This window comes from Chionomys nivalis, chromosome 11 (assembly GCF_950005125.1).
Source record: "Chionomys nivalis chromosome 11, mChiNiv1.1, whole genome shotgun sequence".
In the NCBI taxonomy this organism is placed as follows: Eukaryota; Metazoa; Chordata; class Mammalia; order Rodentia; family Cricetidae; genus Chionomys; species Chionomys nivalis.
Genome location: NC_080096.1, coordinates 61,861,337 through 61,882,552, shown reverse-complemented (window position 1 = coordinate 61,882,552; position 21,216 = coordinate 61,861,337). Strand labels below are relative to the sequence as shown.

The 21,216-nt window shown below is 46.1% G+C and overlaps 1 protein-coding gene across 2 annotated transcripts in view; it reads right to left on the bottom strand.

Moving 5' to 3' along the window:
- The window catches only part of Ttc39b (tetratricopeptide repeat domain 39B), a 113,113-nt gene that overhangs the window by 35,458 nt on the left and 56,439 nt on the right, over positions 1–21,216 (bottom strand). For both annotated transcript variants that reach the window (XM_057783762.1, XM_057783763.1), the window contains 4 exons: positions 17,549–17,644; positions 7,591–7,698; positions 4,157–4,288; positions 3,197–3,273 (listed from right to left, as the gene is read on the bottom strand). In XM_057783762.1, coding sequence (XP_057639745.1) covers positions 3,197–3,273; positions 4,157–4,288; positions 7,591–7,698; positions 17,549–17,644 — 413 coding nt within the window. The remainder of the gene's footprint in view (positions 1–3,196; positions 3,274–4,156; positions 4,289–7,590; positions 7,699–17,548; positions 17,645–21,216) is intronic.

The following is a 21,216-nucleotide window of genomic DNA, read 5'->3' as shown; positions in this document are numbered from 1 at the left end:
CAGCCGGCCTGATTCGCCAGGACAATGGGACGGAAAGGCCAGTCAGGGTGACACGGTACAGTACCGAATGTTACAGCCGGCCTGTTTCGCCAGGACAACGGGACGGAAAGGCCAGTCAGGGTGACACGGTACAGTACCGAATGTTATAGCCGGCCTGATTCGCCAGGCTAAACAGCAGGTCCTTACCAAGACCAAGACAGACAGTAAAGAGTACTACAGAGGACACATCACGAAGCAGGGAGAGCATGAACTCTTTCCACATCCAAAGCATTGCACCTCACACTGACTCTCTGAAGTCAGCCTGAAGCTACTCAGCTCCAGTCAGCAGACATGGTGGAGAGGAGCGTGTGTCCCATGGTAAGCCCATGGAAAGAAGCTTCATGTAGTATACTCATTCCTTAACACAGCTAGAAACTTGAGAACGTGAACAAAACTACCAACAGGAAGACAAATCCCATACTAAAGCTACAGAGTTATGCCATGCCCATTGTCCTGGTTAGTCGTCAACCTGACAAAAGCCTGGACTATCCAGGAAGAGGATCTTCAGCTGTGATTGGCCTGCAGGCAAGTCTGTAGGGCATTTTCTTGATTGATGATTGGTGTTGGAGGGCCCAGAAGGTGGTCCTGGGTGGTATAAGAAAGCAGGCTGAGGAAGTCATGGGGAGCAAGCCAGCACCCATATTCCCTTCATGGTCTTTGCTTCAGTTCCTGCCTTGGCTTCCCCTGAAAATGAACTGTGACCTATAAGCCAAATAAGTCCTGACCTCCCCAAGTTGCTTTAGGTCATGGTGTTTTATCACAGCAACAGAAAGCAAAGGATAGCAGCCCTCAAACATAAAGTCTGCTTGGATTGCAGTAGCAGCCAAAGGCCCCGGGAATAACAGGCAACTTAATTTCCAGAGCTTTATCCCTTCGTCACAGTTGAGTTACACTGTAGAATTTCTTCACCAAAATACCTCTTAATGTAAATTCCTTAGTTCATGAAAGAAATTCACAGTGCACTCAAAAGCACAGTCTTTCTGTAATAATCTAAAGATACTAATAGTTCAGAATAAGCTACAGACATGGGCTAGTTTTTCAATAATTAGAACAAAGTCCAGATATTCTCTGCCTAGAGGCAAGAAGGAAAACTCAGAACACAGACATTGATTTTCCAGATGTGACAATTCAATATTTTTCCATCAACCATGAAGGATGTTTTCTACTCCCCTACAGGAGAGCATGGGGCCAGTGGAAAGGGCTGAGGTTTAGGGAAAGCAGACCAGTTTAGATGCTGCTTCGATGTTGGTCACCTTGGCCACTTATTCTCCGTGGCCATCGGTTAAACATTAGGTCAGTTAACGTTAAAGAAAGCACCAAGAGTGAATCTGGCACACAGAGAACACTTTCAGAAAACAGAGCATTGTGGTATTTTAAATTTATTTATACTCACACCAATAATGCTATGTCATTCTTCCCGAAACTAAGATTTAAAACTCCCCAATATTAATCTCAGACCACAAAAAGGGAAGCAGGAGCCAGTGCCACTTGGAGGGTGCCAGGAGGGAGAACACAGATTCCAGAGTCATACCAGGGCCAATTTCATCTCCTGTGGGTCATCTTTGGAAAACTTTAGGCCTCCAACTATCAGTTTGTACTCTTATAGATGCTTGGGGGTCAGTTTCTAATGAAAAAGAGGATGGGTTTCAACTGCCCGCGGTAACCAACAAAATGCCATCTGCGTCTGTCATGGCTGAGTCCACACTATCCTTGTTTTCAGCAAGTCCTAAAGACGTGATGTGTCACAATCCTCAACTGTAATCAACACTCATAACTCACGTCACTCAATGTCCCAAACAAGCTGGTGACACACCTACGGAGCAAAGAAAGCCCCATAATAAATCTCACTCGAGGTCTGCGGCTTATACTTGACCACTCTGACTGCCTCTGACAGCCAAGCGCTCAGCTGCGCCTGCTCTATCCAGTGTTTGGTACTAACTACCTACTCCACAGGACAAGTTTGAAAACGACAATATGGACACGAATTCTCCCGAGACAGCGTTGCCTCTACAGAGTTGCCTGGATGCTCCCTGACGGTGGGTCACCGTCTCTACAGGGCCATGTAGAGCACTTCGGCCCTTGTCTTCCTGGAATAAAACAGCTAACAACTAACTATGTTTCCTCCATCTATCAAGTGCTATCAATATTCTTAAAGCCCACAAACCAAACATCTTCATCATTTCTAGACAGCGTTATCATTTTTAAAGGTATAAAAACTACCCAGATACAGTGAGTGGTGCGCGCCTTTAATCTCAGCACGTGGGAAGCAGAGTTAGACAGATCTCTTGTGAGTTCAAGGCCAGTATGATCTACATAGTAAGTTCAGGCCAGCGAGGAATACATAGGAAGAGCCTGTCTCAAAAACAAAAAAGGACTTTTTCACCTTGGAAAAATATTAAAAGTCTGTATAAAATGAAACTCTCCAAAGTGGTTGTATATAAAGTTTTCAGAAGAAAAAAATACCAATCCCTATAAATATTGTAAAATTTCAGGCCCTTAGTTGTAGCAATTCTATTTTTAGAAAACTGACTCATGAAATACTTGAAAGAATACACAAAGTGCCAGGCGGTGGTGGCACACGCCTTTAATCCCAGCACTCGGGAGGCAGAGGCAGGTGGATCTCTGTGAGTTCGAGGCCAGCCTGGTCTACAAGAGCTAGTTCCGGGATGGGCACCAAAGCTACAGAGAAACCCTGTCTCGGAAAAAAAAAAAAACACAAAGACATGTACGAATGTTTTTAGCACAGCAGTATTTGCTAACAATGAGAAAACTAAAGCCATATAGTTGTCCTTTAGTGTAAAAAACCCCACGCACTGTGGCACCATCCTGCTCATGACTGCGCAGCTCTGAACAGATAAAATGCATTAGCACACACTGACGTGGGTCCAGGTGACACTGGAGTGGGTGTGCATGTGTGTGTGGGGGGGGGGGCTCAAGGCTTACAAAAAAGGCAACTGAAAAACAAAACTCCATGTGTCCCTTATACACATCTGTGCTCGTGCCAAATGTGTCCAGAGCTGAGGTGAGTCAGGGGATGAGCGGCATGGGGAAGAGAAAAGGATCCACCCCTCATTTTCCACACTGCAGTGCTGGGCTGTAGGACAGAGTGCATCCCTCCCTCTAAAGGGAGGAGAGAGCAACATCCCGCCTCTCTTACCTTCACTCAGCTGCTCCAGTGACCCACGAGAAAGCAGACTTGAGAAAGACTCCACAACCGTGCACTTCTTCCTGTATCTGCGTTGGAGACCGGCACATGGGAGGAGAACAGAGGGGAAGACGGGCATCAGGCCAAGTTCACCGTCACCGATAACGGCCCGAATCATGCTGCAACTCTCAGCCCTCCTCTCCCCGTGCTGCATGTACAGTGCCTAGGCATGCACTGCCAACCACAATGGGCATTCAACCCAGCATGCATAGTGCAGAGGAGCCCACACACCACCCTGTGTGCAAATCGTGGATAAACCTACGCTCATCTTCCTGGATAAAAGCTTAATTTCTGTGGCAAGCATCTCCACGGGAGAAAAATGGACTGAAAGTGCACTGTTGGGAAAACGCTCCTCATTTGAGGATTTCCAACATAATTACATGAAGATTCATCTTGCCCACATTAAAATTCACCAACACAGATAATGGCTTTCACTGAGGCCTGCTACATGCAGAGTGGAGCTTAACACTGATGCTCTGCCTCACTCTGATCCACCAAGAGTGTCTAAGCACAACCTTAGGCAAATAAAAATTCCCTTGTGGTTGTGCAGTTTCTCCCATAGAGAGGAAGCACACTCCCTGCTTGACCTGACAAGATACTCAGTTCTTAACTACCTCAACAGACCTTGAAAGACGCTCTCCACTAACCCTCTGAAGCCTCCCTCAGACTCTCACTATAGTTCAGACCCGTGTTTCCAGCAGGGGGTGCAGGCGCTAAAATGGGAGCCATATTCTGAAGCCTCAAAGTTTCTTGGCCAGTTCAGCTTTACGCAACAGAACAGAGGCTGAAGACCTGCGGCATAGTTCTGGCCAGCCTCAAACCCAGAGACCTTAGTTCAGCAAACGCCACCCCCTTGGCACTAAGGTAAGAAGGTCTGGGGTCGTAACTCAGATATTAACGACTCAGTCATACTTTTGGCAGGTCTGCAAAGCGTCCTTCATGGCGGAAATGCCATTCTGGATGTCCTGCTGCTCAAAGGTCATGATGGCTTGCAAGACCACAATGGTGCTGTATCCCAAGGCATGGTACATGCTCTCCTTGGCCCTGGAGAGAACACAGTCAGTACATTTCAAAACAATGCAAGAAAAGGAAACAGAAGTCCCGGTGTTTCTGACACCAGCAACACCAAAGCCTTTCCATGCATGTTAACATCTGCTCCACGTTCCTGAAATGATACACGCTCTGAAAGGCCTCCTTTAAAAACTCAAGCCCTGATTTAAACTCAACAGAATAAAGAGCTGCCAACAACATGCTGTTCCCTGATTCAGCACAAGGGGGCAGCCTGAAGATTCATTTCTGAGAAAAAGTTTAAAAGCAAACCTATTTTATTTTTTTCTAATTGAATAGCGGGAAGTGTACCATCTTAATTTCTGAAATGAGTGAGGCTTGGTGGCACACAACTTCAATTCTAGCATCTGAAAAATAGAGACAGGAGTTCAGGAATCCAAGGTCATCTTCAATGAGTTGAGCCTGACTCTTTGTGATGAACAACTACATGTAAAGATATATGGATGGATAAAGGGGTTCACTGCGTGACGCACTATGTCATGCTAAAGCTTCCATGATGAGATTTTTCCCTTCCTTTTTTTTTTTTCCTTTTTTTATCTTAAATTTTATTTTGCAGTGGAGGCTGCAAGGGCACAGAGCAGATGCAAGGGGATGGGAGATGGGTGGGATCAGGATGCGTGATGTGAAAGACAAAGAATAAAGAAAGTTAAAAAACAAAAACAAAACAAACAAAAAAAAAAAAACCCTGCTATCTCCTCTCTAGTCAAAGCCAAGAGGAAGCAAGATTTTTGCAATCAATTAGGTCACAACCAAAGTAAACCTCAGGTCTACTACCTGGGTCTCCTGATTAAAGTCTGGGAGCTGAGGTTATAGAGTTCAGGATGCCGGCCTGAGGCTGCTTGCTCTCCTCAAAGCCTCTTATGCTGATCATTTGTGTTGGAAACATCAAGGTGGGGTTTTGTTTTTAATTTAAGTGCTACGGCTCAACACCCCTAGGCTACATAAAGCTAATGCAACATTATCCTTTTGCCTCGGACAGGGTCTAAAGAGCCTTCGTCCTGAATGAGGGCACTGCCTGCTTACCCCGTGACATTCAAATCTCATACTCAAGTGGGGTGAAAAGGGAATTTTAACAGTGAATTATGCACGAAGATCAGAGACTATGAAACTAGTAATTTATTTTTATCCCTATTTTATAAGCAGATGATAGAGATGAAAAAGAGACCTGTTTCAAAAATAAATGAATAAAGGAGACAGGTAAAGACACCACAGAGTCAGAAGGCAAGCGGGCTAAAGAGAAAGACAAGCAGACAGTGGGCGAAGGGAGGCAGCTGTGAGGACCCACGGATGTGAGCCTGTGCCACCTTGACTGGAGGCCAGAGAGTTTGAGCTGATGTTTGTTCTCTCAAAGTTGTTGACAACAGGTGCGGCTACTGACTGGAGAGCCTGACCGAGGGTGTGGTTTACTTTTTTAGGTATAAAGGTACGTCCGCTCCACCCGAACCAAAGGTCGGAAAATTCAAGTCTATTCCTTATATCATGTTAATGAAGTCTGTTGCCTCCTGCTTCCCTTTTGGGGTGAAGTATGTAAGAGTGTGGAAAATAAAGGATCCAGGATTCAGTATCCACTGAATGTCCTTCCTGGTGCGTTCTGTGTTACTGTCTCTTATTTCTCTCAGATCTCTGTTCCTTTTGCTCAATAATTCTAATCTTCCCGCTCCCACCCTGGAACATATGAATTTCACTGAGGGTGGTCTTTGACAAGAATCCCACCCCACCCCACCCCCTTGAACTGAGGCTTCCTCCCACACAGACAAAGCTGACAGTTTGCTTGAGGTTCTGGTTCTTTATTACAATGTTAAAATCCTTGTGCGCCCGTCCCATGTGTTGCATCTCAGTCTTCTCGATGTCTACTTTCATACCAAGGTTTTCACTGACTTCCACCACTCTATTTACCACGGCCTGCAGCTCATTTGGACTTTTAGCAAGCAGTGCTGGATCGTCGGTGAGACGCAAGTTATTGATTCACACACCACCTACTCCTGATCCGGCAGGGCTGTTGCTATTATTAATTCCAGGGATGGATTAAAGAGTAGTGGTGAAGGACGCATACCTGCCACACTCCCGCGATTGTCTTACACCAATGACTTAGTTTCCCACCTCAAGCAAACTGTCAACTTTGTCTATCCGGAAGAAAACCTCAGTCAAAGGCGAGAACTATTTCAGATGTCAAGAGGCGAATAGGGACAGCAAGGGCTGCATTCTAAGCACTAGGAAAGGTTCGGTCAGCAAGAGACATAACAACAACAGAACGACAGGTATATGAGACACTTGTCTTGAGCTGCCGTCTTTATAACTCTGAAACCTGGACAGTGAGATGCTCCTCAGAACAGCAGCTGAATGTGTTTGAGATGGCATGTCTCAGGAGGATTCTAGGCGTCACACGAAGAGATAGGATGCTTGAGACATTTCAGCCATGTTATGAGAATGAATGACGGTAGATACCCAAAGATAGCACTGCTTGGAGGAGTGCACGGAATAAGGCGAAGAGGAAGACACAAAGAACGCTGGGCAGACAGCACAGAGGAAGACCATGGAGCCTTGGGCATGACAATAACACATGCAGCTAGGACTGCCCAGGAGAGGAACAGGAGAACCACCATAAACGGGCTGCCCATGCGTGCTCAAGCATCGTTACGGCATAAATGATGATGATAAACAATGATCTTCGACAAGTAGTGGTCCAGACGATGACAGACAAAGTCTGAGGGATACCACTGGCCACTTGACATAAGAGGGATCAGACGCCCCAACTTCAGCCTCAAGTCTTCCTCTAGCAAGTTACAAAAGATCTCAGTCTGGAAACAAGATCAGTTCTGCAAAATCCATCACATGCAGAGCTGAGGCCAGTAAGCAGGCAGGGCTGGGGCACTACCAAGTATGCAAAACTCAGCGATAGAAGCAGGGAGCCCCTATTGGATACCTAACATCTTAACTTTGATTTTAGCTCTGAGATCAGGCTTCTCTAGTCGCTCCCCTGCTTGCTTCAGAGGAAACGCTGTTCAGCGATTGATAACGGGAGTGCTCATGTGAAGACTTCACTCCAGAGAACAAACGTGGACCTCGAACACCAGACATGGCATCTGAGCAAGCGTGAGGAGAAGCATCCAAAATTCCTATTGACTAAATTTGAAACGACATCTCTTTAAAGCTGGTTGATGGGAGAGGTCTCAGTCCAATTAGCTTACAAACACAGGGCAGATAGATACAGACATTAACACAGAAGCATGACATCAGAGACACATGAAAAATATCTAATGAGAAACAGAGCTAATTACCATGGACGAAGCAGCTCCAAGGCATCTTTAAACTTGTTACTTAGAAATAAGTTCAATGCCTCTGCACACTCTTCCAGCCCACTCTTGAGATCCACTTTGGTTGATGAACTGAAGAAAAAAAAAACAAAAAGATACAGGATTTGTGTAGTATTTACTATTACACCTTGTCCCAAGGAGTAGGGGAGGGGATCTTGGTGGCCAGCTGAAATTCCCCCTTTGCCATTTCCCAATGCTGGGCAGAGGAGCTTCCCCTGCCCTCTATAAGGCCAATGCTCTGCATCCATCTATTCTATAAGAACCAGGCGGCCGTGAGCACAGGCACATGCATACTGTACACAGGGGAACGGCAAGGATGAACAGTGAGTACCCAATTACCCACATTAATATTTAAAAGTACATAAACCTCTGCAGAGGAGGGGGCGTGGAGAGAGACAACAAATGATTGTATGTGTCTGGGGTTTGTTCTTTCAAACAGTCTGACGGTAGAGCCTGTGCTGGCCTGGAACTCACAGCAATTCCCTGCCCTATCCTCCCTAGTGCTACAGTCACAGGCATGAAACTCTGAACCCCATTTCCAGACAGAGTCTTCTGACTGTGCAGCCTGTCCACGCTGGTGTTCTATTCTCTGGCTCATCTTCCTAGATGGCCAGGATAGAGGGAGGAGGCGCACAGTACTGCCTTCTCCCCAGAACAACTTCCCTTATCAAAGAGTCCTCCCTGTTCTTCCAAAGGGAAATAGAAAAAGAGAAAATGGCACCCCCAAAGTCCAGTGCTTCGACATGCTGACTATCAAAGCAGGAACGTCAAAACCCATGTCTCTCTGACCTCCCAAATCCTTCTATCTTTTTTTCTTTCATTCTGTTTTTAAACTGTAGCTGTGACCCAAAGCTCAGCCTAGACCTGATGGTAACCCATCTGCCTTGGCTTCCTAAGCACTAGGATGGACATGTGCTAAGAGGCATCATTTTCTACGTCCCAGCGCCAACCCTGTCTATAACATACCCGGGCCTCAACTTTCTTATCTGTAAAATGGGAGCATGGCAATCTATTTCCAGGGCTGTTGTGAAGAAGAGATCGGCCAACAAACACTGCCCACAGTAGGTACTAATTCGATGAGGGTGTGGAGGGAAGGGGTCACACACATGGAGGCCTGGTTCTGATGAGCATAGCATAGAAAGATGCTCCCTAACAGAGGAGTGACTCATGGGAATATCGGGGTTCGGGGGGAAGGAATTCTATGCTGCACATGCAGCGGGCAGGACAGAAAATAAGAGAAACAGCAGAAACTAGGCCAAAGTCAGGAACGACAGTGTCAGAGGAGGTGGGTTCTATTCTAAGAACAAAGGGAGGAACATTGTCTCAGAAATCCTGTCCCCTGGGTGTGGCAGAGTGTGGCTTTAGCCTCAGCACTCTGAAGGCAGGGACAGGCCGACCTCTGGAAGTCCGCAGCCAGCCTGATCTACATGTCCAGTTCCTGACCATCCAGGGCCGCTTTCCCTTCCCAGCCGCTGTGTTCCAGGTTTCTCTCCCACCTGCTCCACATCCCCTCCCACACTCTAAGGTGGCAGCTCATCCTCTACTGTCAGGAAATGAGCTGTGACCAGAATGCTCTCCTTGTCAACCAACAGCTACCTCCGCATCTCAGCTGCCGTCTGGAGGACGCACAGCACCTGTCCCAGCCCGGAGTAAACAAAGAAGCCACAGCCCGTCTGCCTGGAACTGAACCCACTACTCCCAGCACTGCCTGCCAAGGGCTCTGGCTTCCATCTTGGCCGGGGTTCCTCCTGGAGACACACACCCCTCTCTGCTCCCAAGGCCATCCCACGAATGCAGATGGTTATCCCTTCAGACCTAAGCTCTAAAGCTCTCCCCAAGAATGCCTTCCTGACGACAGAGGCTTTGACGTCATGGTTTCAATCGTAAGCAGGTATTAGAGACACCTTTGTGAGCTTGTCAATGCTGAATGCTGGACCCCACACTCAAAGGCTTCTGACTCAGGGGGCCCGACACGGGCCCAAGGGAAAGCCCAGTTTTGCTTTAATGCACCCTCTATGCCACTGTCAGACTTCTCTTCCTAAAACAGATATTCATGGCACTGCCTTCTCAGATTAAGAACCAAAAATGGGCTGCCACATAAAGTTCGACAGGCTCAGGAAACATACGCCCACCAAAAGATTTTTAAGAACCACCAGGCATCTCAAAGGTTCATCAACACGGGATGCCCCTCAAGCCTGGCACGACAGAATGAAAAGAATCCGGAACCAGAAGTAAAGTTGGTGTTTCCATCTCCGGAGAGTCCCCTGGGTCCCAGCACATCTCTGAAACACCAAGGTGCTTTCACAACCCACAACCTGTTTGAAAGACACAGTGGCAACGGTTGCTACGGGCATGCTTTGTGAGTGTTCCTGCTCCCTGTGAGTCAGCAGCTGTGTATAATCTTGCAAACGCTATGGATGCTCAGCCCCCACACTCACATTCTGGACCCGCCGGAGCCCTGCCGGCTTCCTGCCACGCATCCTCGGTGAAGTACAGACTCCTTCCTAGTTCTAATTTACAAGACATGCTAATACAAGGCAGAATTGTTATTTCAGTCTTATAGTTTTAAAAACCACACAAAATAACTTATAACAAATATGTGGAACATTTATCCCTTTAACAATATACTTGACTGCGAATGCTGCGTGCCTTGCAGTGAATGAGGATCTAGGCTTTGGCTCCGTTCCTGACCTCAACCCAATCTTATATATGACCATTACAAGTCATTTTTCTTCCCTAGTACTCAGTTTCCTAAATCATAAGATATGTCTAGCAAAAGTGCCCATATTATAAGCTGCACTATTATCACATGTGCTGTGCTTAGATCAGTGTCTGTGCAGAAGTCCTTGGATATTGCCAGCTATTAGTACCATTATTTGGTAATAACTGCTTTCAGTAATCCAGAACCATTTGTTCACGTATCCACGCAACTGTATAATACCAGACAATGTACAATGACTAGAGAGGGAGCGAGCATAAAGATGGAAGAGGAGATGAATGACAGACAGTTCAGAAAATCGGAAGGGTTCGCCCATGAAGACCTTCTGCAGACACACACATGACTAGAAGGAGAAACTCACACTGGGAACTTATGGACGACGGTGCCTAGGGCAGAGCTGGCACAGGACTTTGTCCCCATGAAGACACGCGAGTGTGTATGCGTGGGAGGGAAGGAACATGTGCAGGGTAACAGAGAGGAGGTGGGACCACTGGCGTCCTCACCAGGTGGAGCCAGATAGAGTTCTGCTTTCCCCAGTTTCCTCCAAGTCTCCTTGGCATCGAGAACTATAATCGAAGATTTCCCATACCGCACCAACTCTATTCAAACTGGGGTCCTAAACAACAGGATCTCAAACACCCAGCACAACCCCGTTTTCTCTGGATGTGTCTGTACTTTCTGAGGAGTCATTTAGACTGACTTATTTTGGGCAAGAAGAGAATTGAAGACTGAGCAGTCATGGTTAGGGCTGCTAGCAAATGGGGGTTTGCTTTTCCATAATAGGTTGAGAATTTAGCAATTTGGGTCATTTCCTTATAAGGGGTTCCATGTCATTTGAGACATCATATGCTTTTCTCTTGTTTATCTGGTTGTTGTTGTTCTTGTTCTAGATTCCCAACCATGAACCTACCATGGATGACAGGGCACTCTTTCTTCTTCTGTATTAACATCTGGAGGAGATGAGCACCTCCTCCCGCTAGATTCCCTGGGGAGGGACTTTGTTGGTCTCCTTTCTGCTTTATTCTTCCCCAGTGTAGAATAAAGGCCCTGAAGCAGAAGGATCAGAAGTTCAAATCTAGTGGGCTAGCTGATTGGTGGTTTGAAAAGGCGAAGTAGGTGAGTGGGTGTGAGTAACCCAACCGCTGCAGCTGCTGCCACCACTGCCGCCACCACCCTGCCTCCTATTTTGGGCACTAAAGATTGAAACCCAAGATTACATAATATCAGCAAATACTCCGGCACTGAGTTACAGCACCAGCCCTCATCCAGCCTTTCCTTAAGAAAGAACAGGGTATGTACAGTCTGTTGGCTCTGGGATGCAATGAGCCAAGTAGAGTGGGCTCTATCACCCCAACCCACGAAGCAAAGCCTGCAACTTTGGGCCTAAGATCATACAGGGATGAGGCAAAAACAAAACAAACAAAATCCCCAAAGCATGTCTCCACATAACAAGCCTACATCCTCTCATGCAGTCTTTGTGACTTAAAAAGCTTAGGGTTCCATCTTCATGGGTCAGAACCCTTCACTGACATCCCAAGTGCTTCTAAACCAGCAGCTCTCAACCTCTTCATAGATCTTTACCAAAGAGTGTGGTAATTTGCAAAATTCTCCAAATCCAAGACCCTAACTGTACTAAAAGATTCCAGCAACCCTCTTGTCTAAGATTCGGGCATGCAGATCCAGAGGCTCAGATGTGCACAGCAAATAACTAGAGTCTCTTTTCTCTTTAATTAGCCAAGGCAGAGGGGAGACCACAAGTTCACATCGAGAGGGATGCAGCCAGGCACTCAGAAGGGTATCACACGGGAGGCTGGGGCAGGGAGAGAACAAATTCAATGTCAATCTATCTGCAGGGCCGGCCCCTCATACACAAGCTAATGGAGAACTCAGGAAATGTGGCATAGGTATCAACTACTGCGGCAGAACCAGAAATGATAAAAATATGAATGTAAGAAAGATAAAAGTGTGATTAAATAATACAGAAAGGGAGGAGGTAAAAGTCGTTATCTTTCAGACACTAAAAGGGGTGGTGGTACATGGCTTTAGTCCTAGCTCTTGGGAGGCAGAGGCAGGTGGATCTCTGTGAGTTCCAGGCCAGCCTGGTCTACAGAGTGAGTTCTAGGACAGCAGGAACCACATAGAAAGACCCTGTCAAGGACAGGACAGGACAAGAAAGGACAGGACAGGACAGGACAGGACAAGAAAGGACAGGACAGGAAAGGAAAGGGGAAAAAAAGAAAAAGGAAAAGAAAAAACACTTAGTCACATGAACAAGAACAATGTGTTCATCCTTCAGACCCCACAGGAGAGCAGAGGTCTGGCTCAGAGCCACCCCCACAGTGCTGCAGCACTCTGTGTCGTGTGTGTCTTAGGAAATATGTGCATTCGCAGAAGAGACAGCTGGGCTCCTGTAAGCTAGTTCTGCATTACAGCCATCTCTCCTCTCCGGGTTTACCTAAGCACAGTGAGCTGCTCTTTAAGATAGCACCAGTGTGGTGCTAGTTTTGCAATGCCTAATATGTCTCTAATAAAATTAACTTATTTTGAAATGGCTCCTTGGCAAACATTGGAAACTACCCTGGTGTAGCCTACTATCAAAAATGCTAGACACTGATAAGCAGGTAAAGTCAGTGCCTTGGGCAAATGCCAATTATGTCAGGAAGAAGAAATCAGAAAGCTGAGACAGGAGGACTGCTGGGAGCTCAAGGCCAGCTTGAGTTAGACAGTGAATTCAAGTCTGGACTGGACAACATGTGCGACCACTTATCAACAACACGGAGGCTGTAGAGATAGGTCAGCCGGTAAAGCAAGTCCTTGTATGAGTGAGGACCTGAGTATGGATCCCCAGAAACCATGTACAGAGCAGGATGGAGTGGGCGCACCTATATGTCCTAGCAATGACAACATGGAAGGCGGAGACAAGAAGACCTATAGAGTTCACAGACCGACTGGCCTGGCCTAGGTGGTGAAGCTCCAGCCCGGTGACAGATCCTTCCCCAAACAAAAGGGAGAGGGCTCTGAGGACGAACAGACAGCCGAGGCTGTCCTGTGAGCACAGTACGGGCAACACCTCCCGCCACAAACACAAGTAAACAGATTAATGAACCTATTAATTAAAAATAAGAAAGGGTCAGATTCAATGGTCTGAGCAATCTATCCTTCGTTCTTTTTTAAATAACAGTATAATAATAAGAACATAAAATTTTAATAAAATATCACAACCACTTAAAGAGTCTGGTCCATCAATACCCAGTGTATCCGCACATTGTGCTATCCAGAAGTTTACACCTGCAACACTGAAATGGTGTCCTTGACCAGCAGTGGCTCTCTCTAGCTCACATTCTTTACCAACAATCCAAACAAAGCCCCCTCTTCCCACACTGCCCTCTACTCAAAGTTTCGCCATAATTAATGACTCGACCATTTGGGAACCTCACCCTACTGAATAGTCTCTGGGGTGCTACCTCCTCAGTGGCTGTAATTTCATGGTGCTAAGAGTTCCCCAAAGCAGTCTTCATTAATACCTGGCACTAGCCTGCTTTGTACCCACGTGGGGCTAAAGTGGTACCCACACTAGCAATTAAAGAGTAGAAAGATCTATAAAAGGTTTCTCTCCATCCCTTTAGCCTGAGACCCTTGACTCCTGCTTTTGTGAATTCCTCAAATACAATACATCAAAACAACTACGATACACTTTATCCTTGAGATCTGAAAATGAACAACCTTTCCAACAGCCCACTTCCATGGAAAAACACCTGTGTGAAGACCTACTAGCATGTCTCCTCGCTAATTACAGGATGTGGTAAGAGGATGAAGTGATGGGAAAAGTCTGGGCCAACAAGGTGTCTTCCCTCATTTTTTCAAACTGCTTAACACAACTACTTCAGCAACTAGTCTATTAAGAAACTGGAGGTGAAAAGCACAAAACCACCAAAATCCATAACTTCATCACTGGTGCCCTTTAAAACTACTGGTAATAAATGCAAACTCAAAGAATTTCAGAGCTGCAAAGTATCTTAGCTGGTGGCCATGTACTTCTCTAGGTATCAAGACCCTTCAATGGGAAGATTTCTCTCCTATTTCTAGGCTGAATAAAGAACAAAAAAAAAAAACACCCAGAGCCATCAAATTGATTTGAGACTAAGCACACACGCTGGTCAATCACCAGGGCAGGTGGAACCACAAAAGGTACTCTGTTTACAAACGAGGGCGGAGCATCAGCATCAGCGTGTTTGCCTCCCAACTACTGCCTGGTTGCAGTGCCCCAATCAATTCACCTGACACCCAGTGTTTCCTGTTTATTAAATGGTGACCCAAATTCTAGACCCGCCTGCCTTACAGTACTTTTCGGAGAAGCCGACTGGGATTTGTGGGGAGAGGAGTTTGAGGAGGTGACACTGATTACTTCCTGTGCCACCTGATACCAGCCACACCCACAAACTTCAGAAAGGCCTCACTGACCACAGTAGAATACCTTCTGATGAAAAGGGTGGGGGCATTCCGTTTTGCTAGGGCTACAAAACCTGCAAGTGTTAATAATAATAAAAGCATCTCGACACCCTAACACCATTTCTCACAATTGATCTCCACTGCTCCTGGACGTTCATCTCTAACCTTTCCTCTTCCCATCTCAGATGTATACACAAATCTCACTCATTTTTCTACCTCCCCTCAGGCTTGCTCTGTGTCCGAACCATGGCTTCTCTGCTAGCTTGCATCTGGAATGTCCCAAAGGACCCATGTGTTAAAGTGTTGGTGTCCAAAGGTGTCATGGTAAAGTCTCTAAGAGGAAGGGCCCAAGTGGAAGATGGTTCGGTGATGGACTGTGGTGCCTTGGCTTTCTCCTCCTGTCTCCTTCCCTGACCATGGTGTGACCACGGTACTGGCTGCCATGCGCTCCCTCCACGAAGTGCAGCCTCATCACAGAGCCATACCCAGGGGGGCTGGCCCATCATGAACTGGAAACCTGAAGCTTGTACAACACAATAAGCCTTTCTAAGTTGATTGCCTCCAGTTTAAAAAACAGACTACAGAACAATGTAACACGATCCAATTTTAAACAATTTAGTAAATCTAAGAAGACTACAAATTCTGGTATTACATTTCATGCTCTTTGTGCTTTCTGTGGCTCCAGAGTTTCTACAATGGATACATGTGTTAATATTTTGATCACCCTCTGACACTACTGAGACTGCCAATAAAGTTTACTTTGAATCAGAGGGCAGAGCTAGCTACTAGATGACCAAAATTAGCCATAGAGTTTCTGGAGGACCAAAGACATACAGAGAGTTGCAGGAAGTAGTAGGGTGGGGCTTAGATTCTCAGCCTTTTTGGATTGAGAAAGGAGAGTGAAGGCTATTGGTCCCTTCTCCACTGCTTCTCTGATCATTCAGGTTCTTACCCCACTACCTGGCTCCCGAGTTTTTATTGATAAAGAACAATTAGATAAACACTTCAGCAAACAAAACAAGTTCTAAAACTTAAAGAAAAGCCAATAAAAGGTACCTGCTACCTCACCTGAGGAGCTGAGTTCAATTTCCCGACCCACACAGTGAAAGGTGACAATTAACTCCTGTAAATTGTCCTCTACACTATAGACACGTGCTATGTACTCTGACACACGTGCACATACACACACACGTGCTATGTACTCTGACACACGTGCACATACACACACGTGCTATGTACTCTGACACACGTGCACATATACACACACGTGCTATGTACTCTGACACATGTGCACATACACACACGTGTGCTATATACTCACTCTAACACACATGCACATACACACACATGTGCTATGTACCCACTCTAACACACATGCACATACACACACGTGTGCTATATACTCACTCTAACACACATGCACATACACACACGTTTGCTATGTACCCACTCTAACACACATGCACATACACACACGTTTGCTATGTACCCACTCTAACACACATGCACATACACACACGTGTGCTATATACTCACTCTAACACACATGCACACACACATGTGCTATGTACCCACTCTAACACACATGCACATACACACACATGTGCTATATACTCACTCTAACACACATGCACACACACATGTGCTATGTACCCACTCTAACACACATGCACACACACGTGTGCTATATACTCACTCTAACACACATGCACACACACATGTGCTATGTACCCACCCTAACACACATGCACATACACACACGTGTGCTATATACCCACTCCAACACACATGCACATACACACACGTGTGCTATATACCCACTCCAACACACGTGCACATACACACACACGTGCTATGTACTCTGACACACGTGCACATACACACACGTGCTATGTACTCTGACACACGTGCACATATACACACACGTGCTATGTACTCTGACACATGTGCACATACACACACGTGTGCTATATACTCACTCTAACACACATGCACATACACACACATGTGCTATGTACCCACTCTAACACACATGCACATACACACACGTGTGCTATATACTCACTCTAACACACATGCACATACACACACGTTTGCTATGTACCCACTCTAACACACATGCACATACACACACGTTTGCTATGTACCCACTCTAACACACATGCACATACACACACGTGTGCTATATACTCACTCTAACACACATGCACACACACATGTGCTATGTACCCACTCTAACACACATGCACATACACACACATGTGCTATATACTCACTCTAACACACATGCACACACACATGTGCTATGTACCCACTCTAACACACATGCACACACACGTGTGCTATATACTCACTCTAACACACATGCACACACACATGTGCTATGTACCCACCCTAACACACATGCACATACACACACGTGTGCTATATACCCACTCCAACACACATGCACATACACACACGTGTGCTATGTACCCACTCCAACACACGTGCACATACACACACATGTGCTATGTACTCTGACACACGTGCACATACACACATGCTATATACTCACTCTAACACACATGCACATACACAAAATAATGCGATTATTTTGAGAAACAAGAAGGTATGCTCCCCAAGTTTAATTTAGTTTGCTCTTACTACGCTATGAGTCCCCTTGCATGCATCTTCTTCTCTAGCTTACAAAATGGACGTGATAATTGCCTAGGTCCACCCCCACCTCACTGGCGTCCCCCGCAGTCTCCTGACCTGCCCACAGCAGATGCTCCAAGCTGTCTTCTGGATGCCCGTTTAGTGTCACATGGTACAAAGTGAAAGCCGCTTGTGGCCATGTCCGAGGGAGATCTGTTGATTAGAAAGCAGTGAGATCTTTAGCTCTTTGTCCTGTGAGAAGGGACGGCACACACATGAGAGCACAGTGCACGCCAACACATACCTGTCCATCATTTTCTAGAACTCATTTCTACTCCAATTTAATTCTATTTCATGTTAAACTTTCCTGAAATTAAACCACTGGGAGCCGGGCAGTGGTGGTGCAGGCTTTTAATCCCAGCACTCGGGAGGTAAGGGGACAGATCTCTGTGAGTTCAAGACCAGCCTGGTCTACAAAGCGAGTTCCAGAACAGCCAAGACTACTCAGAGAAACCTCTGTCTCAAAAACTAAAAAAGAAAGAAGAGAGAAAACCCACTGGGAGATTGATTTTCCTTATATTTCAACACACAAACAATAGACTGAAATCACCCTCAGCCTGCTATATTCTGCATACTTTTCTTTAATTCTTCCCCGCTCCTTTATTTGACAAAGAGGGCAAGGACAGGCAAGGGATGGCTACATAGTCCTGGCTGGCCGGAACTCAGCATGTAGATCAGGTTGGTCTCAAACTCGCAGCAATCCTCCTGACTCTGCCAAAGGCTGGGATCATGAGTGTGTCTGTCACTGTGCCTGACTAAGATCATGCATAGATATATATAGTCCTCCAGGTTTTTGTGTGTTTGTTTTTAGTCAGGGTCTGTCTCCAGGTGGCCAGGCCAGCCTCAGTCTCCCAAGTGCTGAGATTACAAAGATGAGCCACCATGCCTGCTCAGACCTTTCTCCCCCAAGTAAAACTATGCATATTTCATTAAAACATTTATTATAATCATAAGGCAGAGCTCTGAGACAGCGGCTACCCATCTTAGGATATTGGGCTTTGCTGTTATCACTATTAATGCATACGGGTGTTTTGCCAGCACTTATGTGTATGACATGTGTGAGAGCCTGGTGACCCAGAAAGCCAGAAGTGGGTGTCATATCCGCAAAGACTGGAGTTACAGATGGCTATGAGCTGCCATGTGGGTGCTGGGGATCCAGCTCAGGTCCTCTCAGAGAGCAGCCAGCTCCCTTACCCAGTCAGCCAACTCTCCAGTACTGCTGCAGTTTTACTTTGTTTTGTTATGTTTCTAAAGATAGAAGTTTGCTCTAAAGCCAGACTGGCCTTAAATACAGCCCTTGCCTCAGCCCCAAGAGTGCCAGGACCGCAGGTTCCCACGCCTGGCCCTGAATGCCAGCTCTTCAACAGGAGCAATTTCCTTCCACCAGCTTATTTCCTAAGTACTGGCTTAGGCGAATGGCGAGACCTGAGTCTACTAACAAAAGTTTAACTACATCCTTCTCGCCCTTTATACTTTTACACACTAAATTCCCAGAAACTGTTTCAGATTTTACATCAGTATCACACCCAGGCCAGCATACCACAAACTGCTTTTAGTCCCCAGTATCTGCTCAGGATCAGCTGTTTTCCTGGGGTGGATGTGTTCTGTAACACACTTCACTTGCAAATATCAGTAGTGAGGTAAGTGTGTCTACCCATCTCCCCTTCTCCATGGGCTCCTCCAGGGATCTGGTCATAATATGCCACCAAGGGGTATGATATCTTTTATGGTGGGAGCCAAAATTTCATTCTTAAGGTCAGCAGACACGGTTCTGCCTTCAGGGCCTTAAGTTTCTGTCTCAGCTCTCCCTCTGCCCTTTCTTCCACTGCTCCATAGAAAGTTACTCGGCAGAGCAATGAGGATGTACTGCCTTCTCAGAAGGGTGCCAAGGATGAGGCAGGAGGGACTTCCAGAGAAATGGGAAAGAAACAGGGCCGTGGATGCTGACAGTGCAGATTCCTGCTCCCTCAGGACTTGGGTGGCCTTTGTCACATCCTTTGCAGCATGACATTTCCCAACCAAGACTCTCATCAAATGAGCCAGGTGGTAGTGGTGCACACCTTTAATCCTAGCACTCAGGAGGCAAAGGCAGGAGGATCTCTGAGTTTGATGCCAGCCTGGTCTATGGAATGAGTTCCAGGACTACCTAGGCTACACAGAGAAACCCTGCCTCAAAACATCAATGAATCAATGAAGGAAGGAAGGAGAGAGGGAGGGAGGGAGGGAGGGAGGGAGGGAGGGAGGGAGGGAGGGAGGGAGGGAGGGAGGGAAGCAAGCAAGCAAACAGCATTTATCCTTGCAGAAAATGAGGACTCTAGGTAGCAGAGAGCTTATAAAATCACAGCTTACTCCTGAGCCAAACAAGGCACAGAACCAAGCATGCTATGGCCTTTTGCCTGCAGTCACTCAGAATTTACACACCTAACTCATTCAGTATAAACTGCTATCTGTACTTCACCAGAACCTACTTTCTCCTTTTTTAAAAAAGAGAACTAGAAATGTCCCAAATGTATGAAGTAGAGAAAACAGCACAATACATTATATTATATCAGGAATGTGGTTTTGGGTACAATATTAGCTACACTTAACCTCCGCCCCAATTCCTTCCTTCCTCCTAAGACAGGCAATCAATATCCCATCCTCCAGCCATTTGTTAGCTCAGCAATGAGATAAAGGGAAGACTGGCATCCTCACAGGATCCTACAGCACTGCAGGCACACAGGAATATTGACTCTCAGGAGACTTGCTCACCTTAGCTGGGCTAGCACTGATCACTAACATTTATAGTCTAGAAAACAGGGCATTTGGGATGGAGACATGGCTCAGCAGTTGACCTGTTGCTCTTAGAGAAGACCCAGGTTTGACTCTCAGCACCCACATGATGGCTTACAACCACCCATAGCTCCAGATCCCCAAGGACCCAATGCCCTCTTCTGAACCCTGGAGATACAGGCTCACACAGGATACACACATGGTGCACATACACACACACAGGCAAAACATTCACACATATAAAATAAATACAGTTTTTAAAAGCTTGACATTAACTTGTAGCTATTTTACTCCAACAGATACACGAATGTCTGAAAATGGTATGGCTTTATCACCTGGCCGGTGATAAACAAACCAGTTTTGTGTTTCATACCAGTTTACCAACATTGTATCAATGTTTTCTCTTCAGTCCCCCAAGTGCTTTGGGGAGCATTTTATCACCTCAATGATCTTCCTGTTGGTCAACAGCCTGAGGCAGGTGTTGATGCTGCAGTGAGTATTTGCTGACAATGCCGCACTATGCACCAACCCCTGAGAGAGGACAAGCTCCTGTGTGAGTGGCCTGGTTCCGGACACATTTATTCCACACATCCATCGGTCCCCACACTTCACACCCTTACCAGTACCTCAGCTTTCTGATCAGTGGAGGCCAACAGATGTGAGTTATCTGGTTTGTTAACTGGTATTTGGGGATCTTTCTATTATATCGCTATAAATAAAAAGTTACTTTATAAAGTTATATTAAGTCTTGCTGGATTTTTTTATTCAGACTTCATTATATTATTACAAATGCCTTTTATAATATTGCAAGTTTTGTGCAAAAATACCCTCTAGAGTATTGCATCTTTACATCTATATACATTGCGATGACTGGAGTCTGCCCTGCCCACTCCCAAGTCCATTGTGATTAAACACTTGGGCCCAAGTAGGAGGTGGTGAAACCTAGGGAGGTA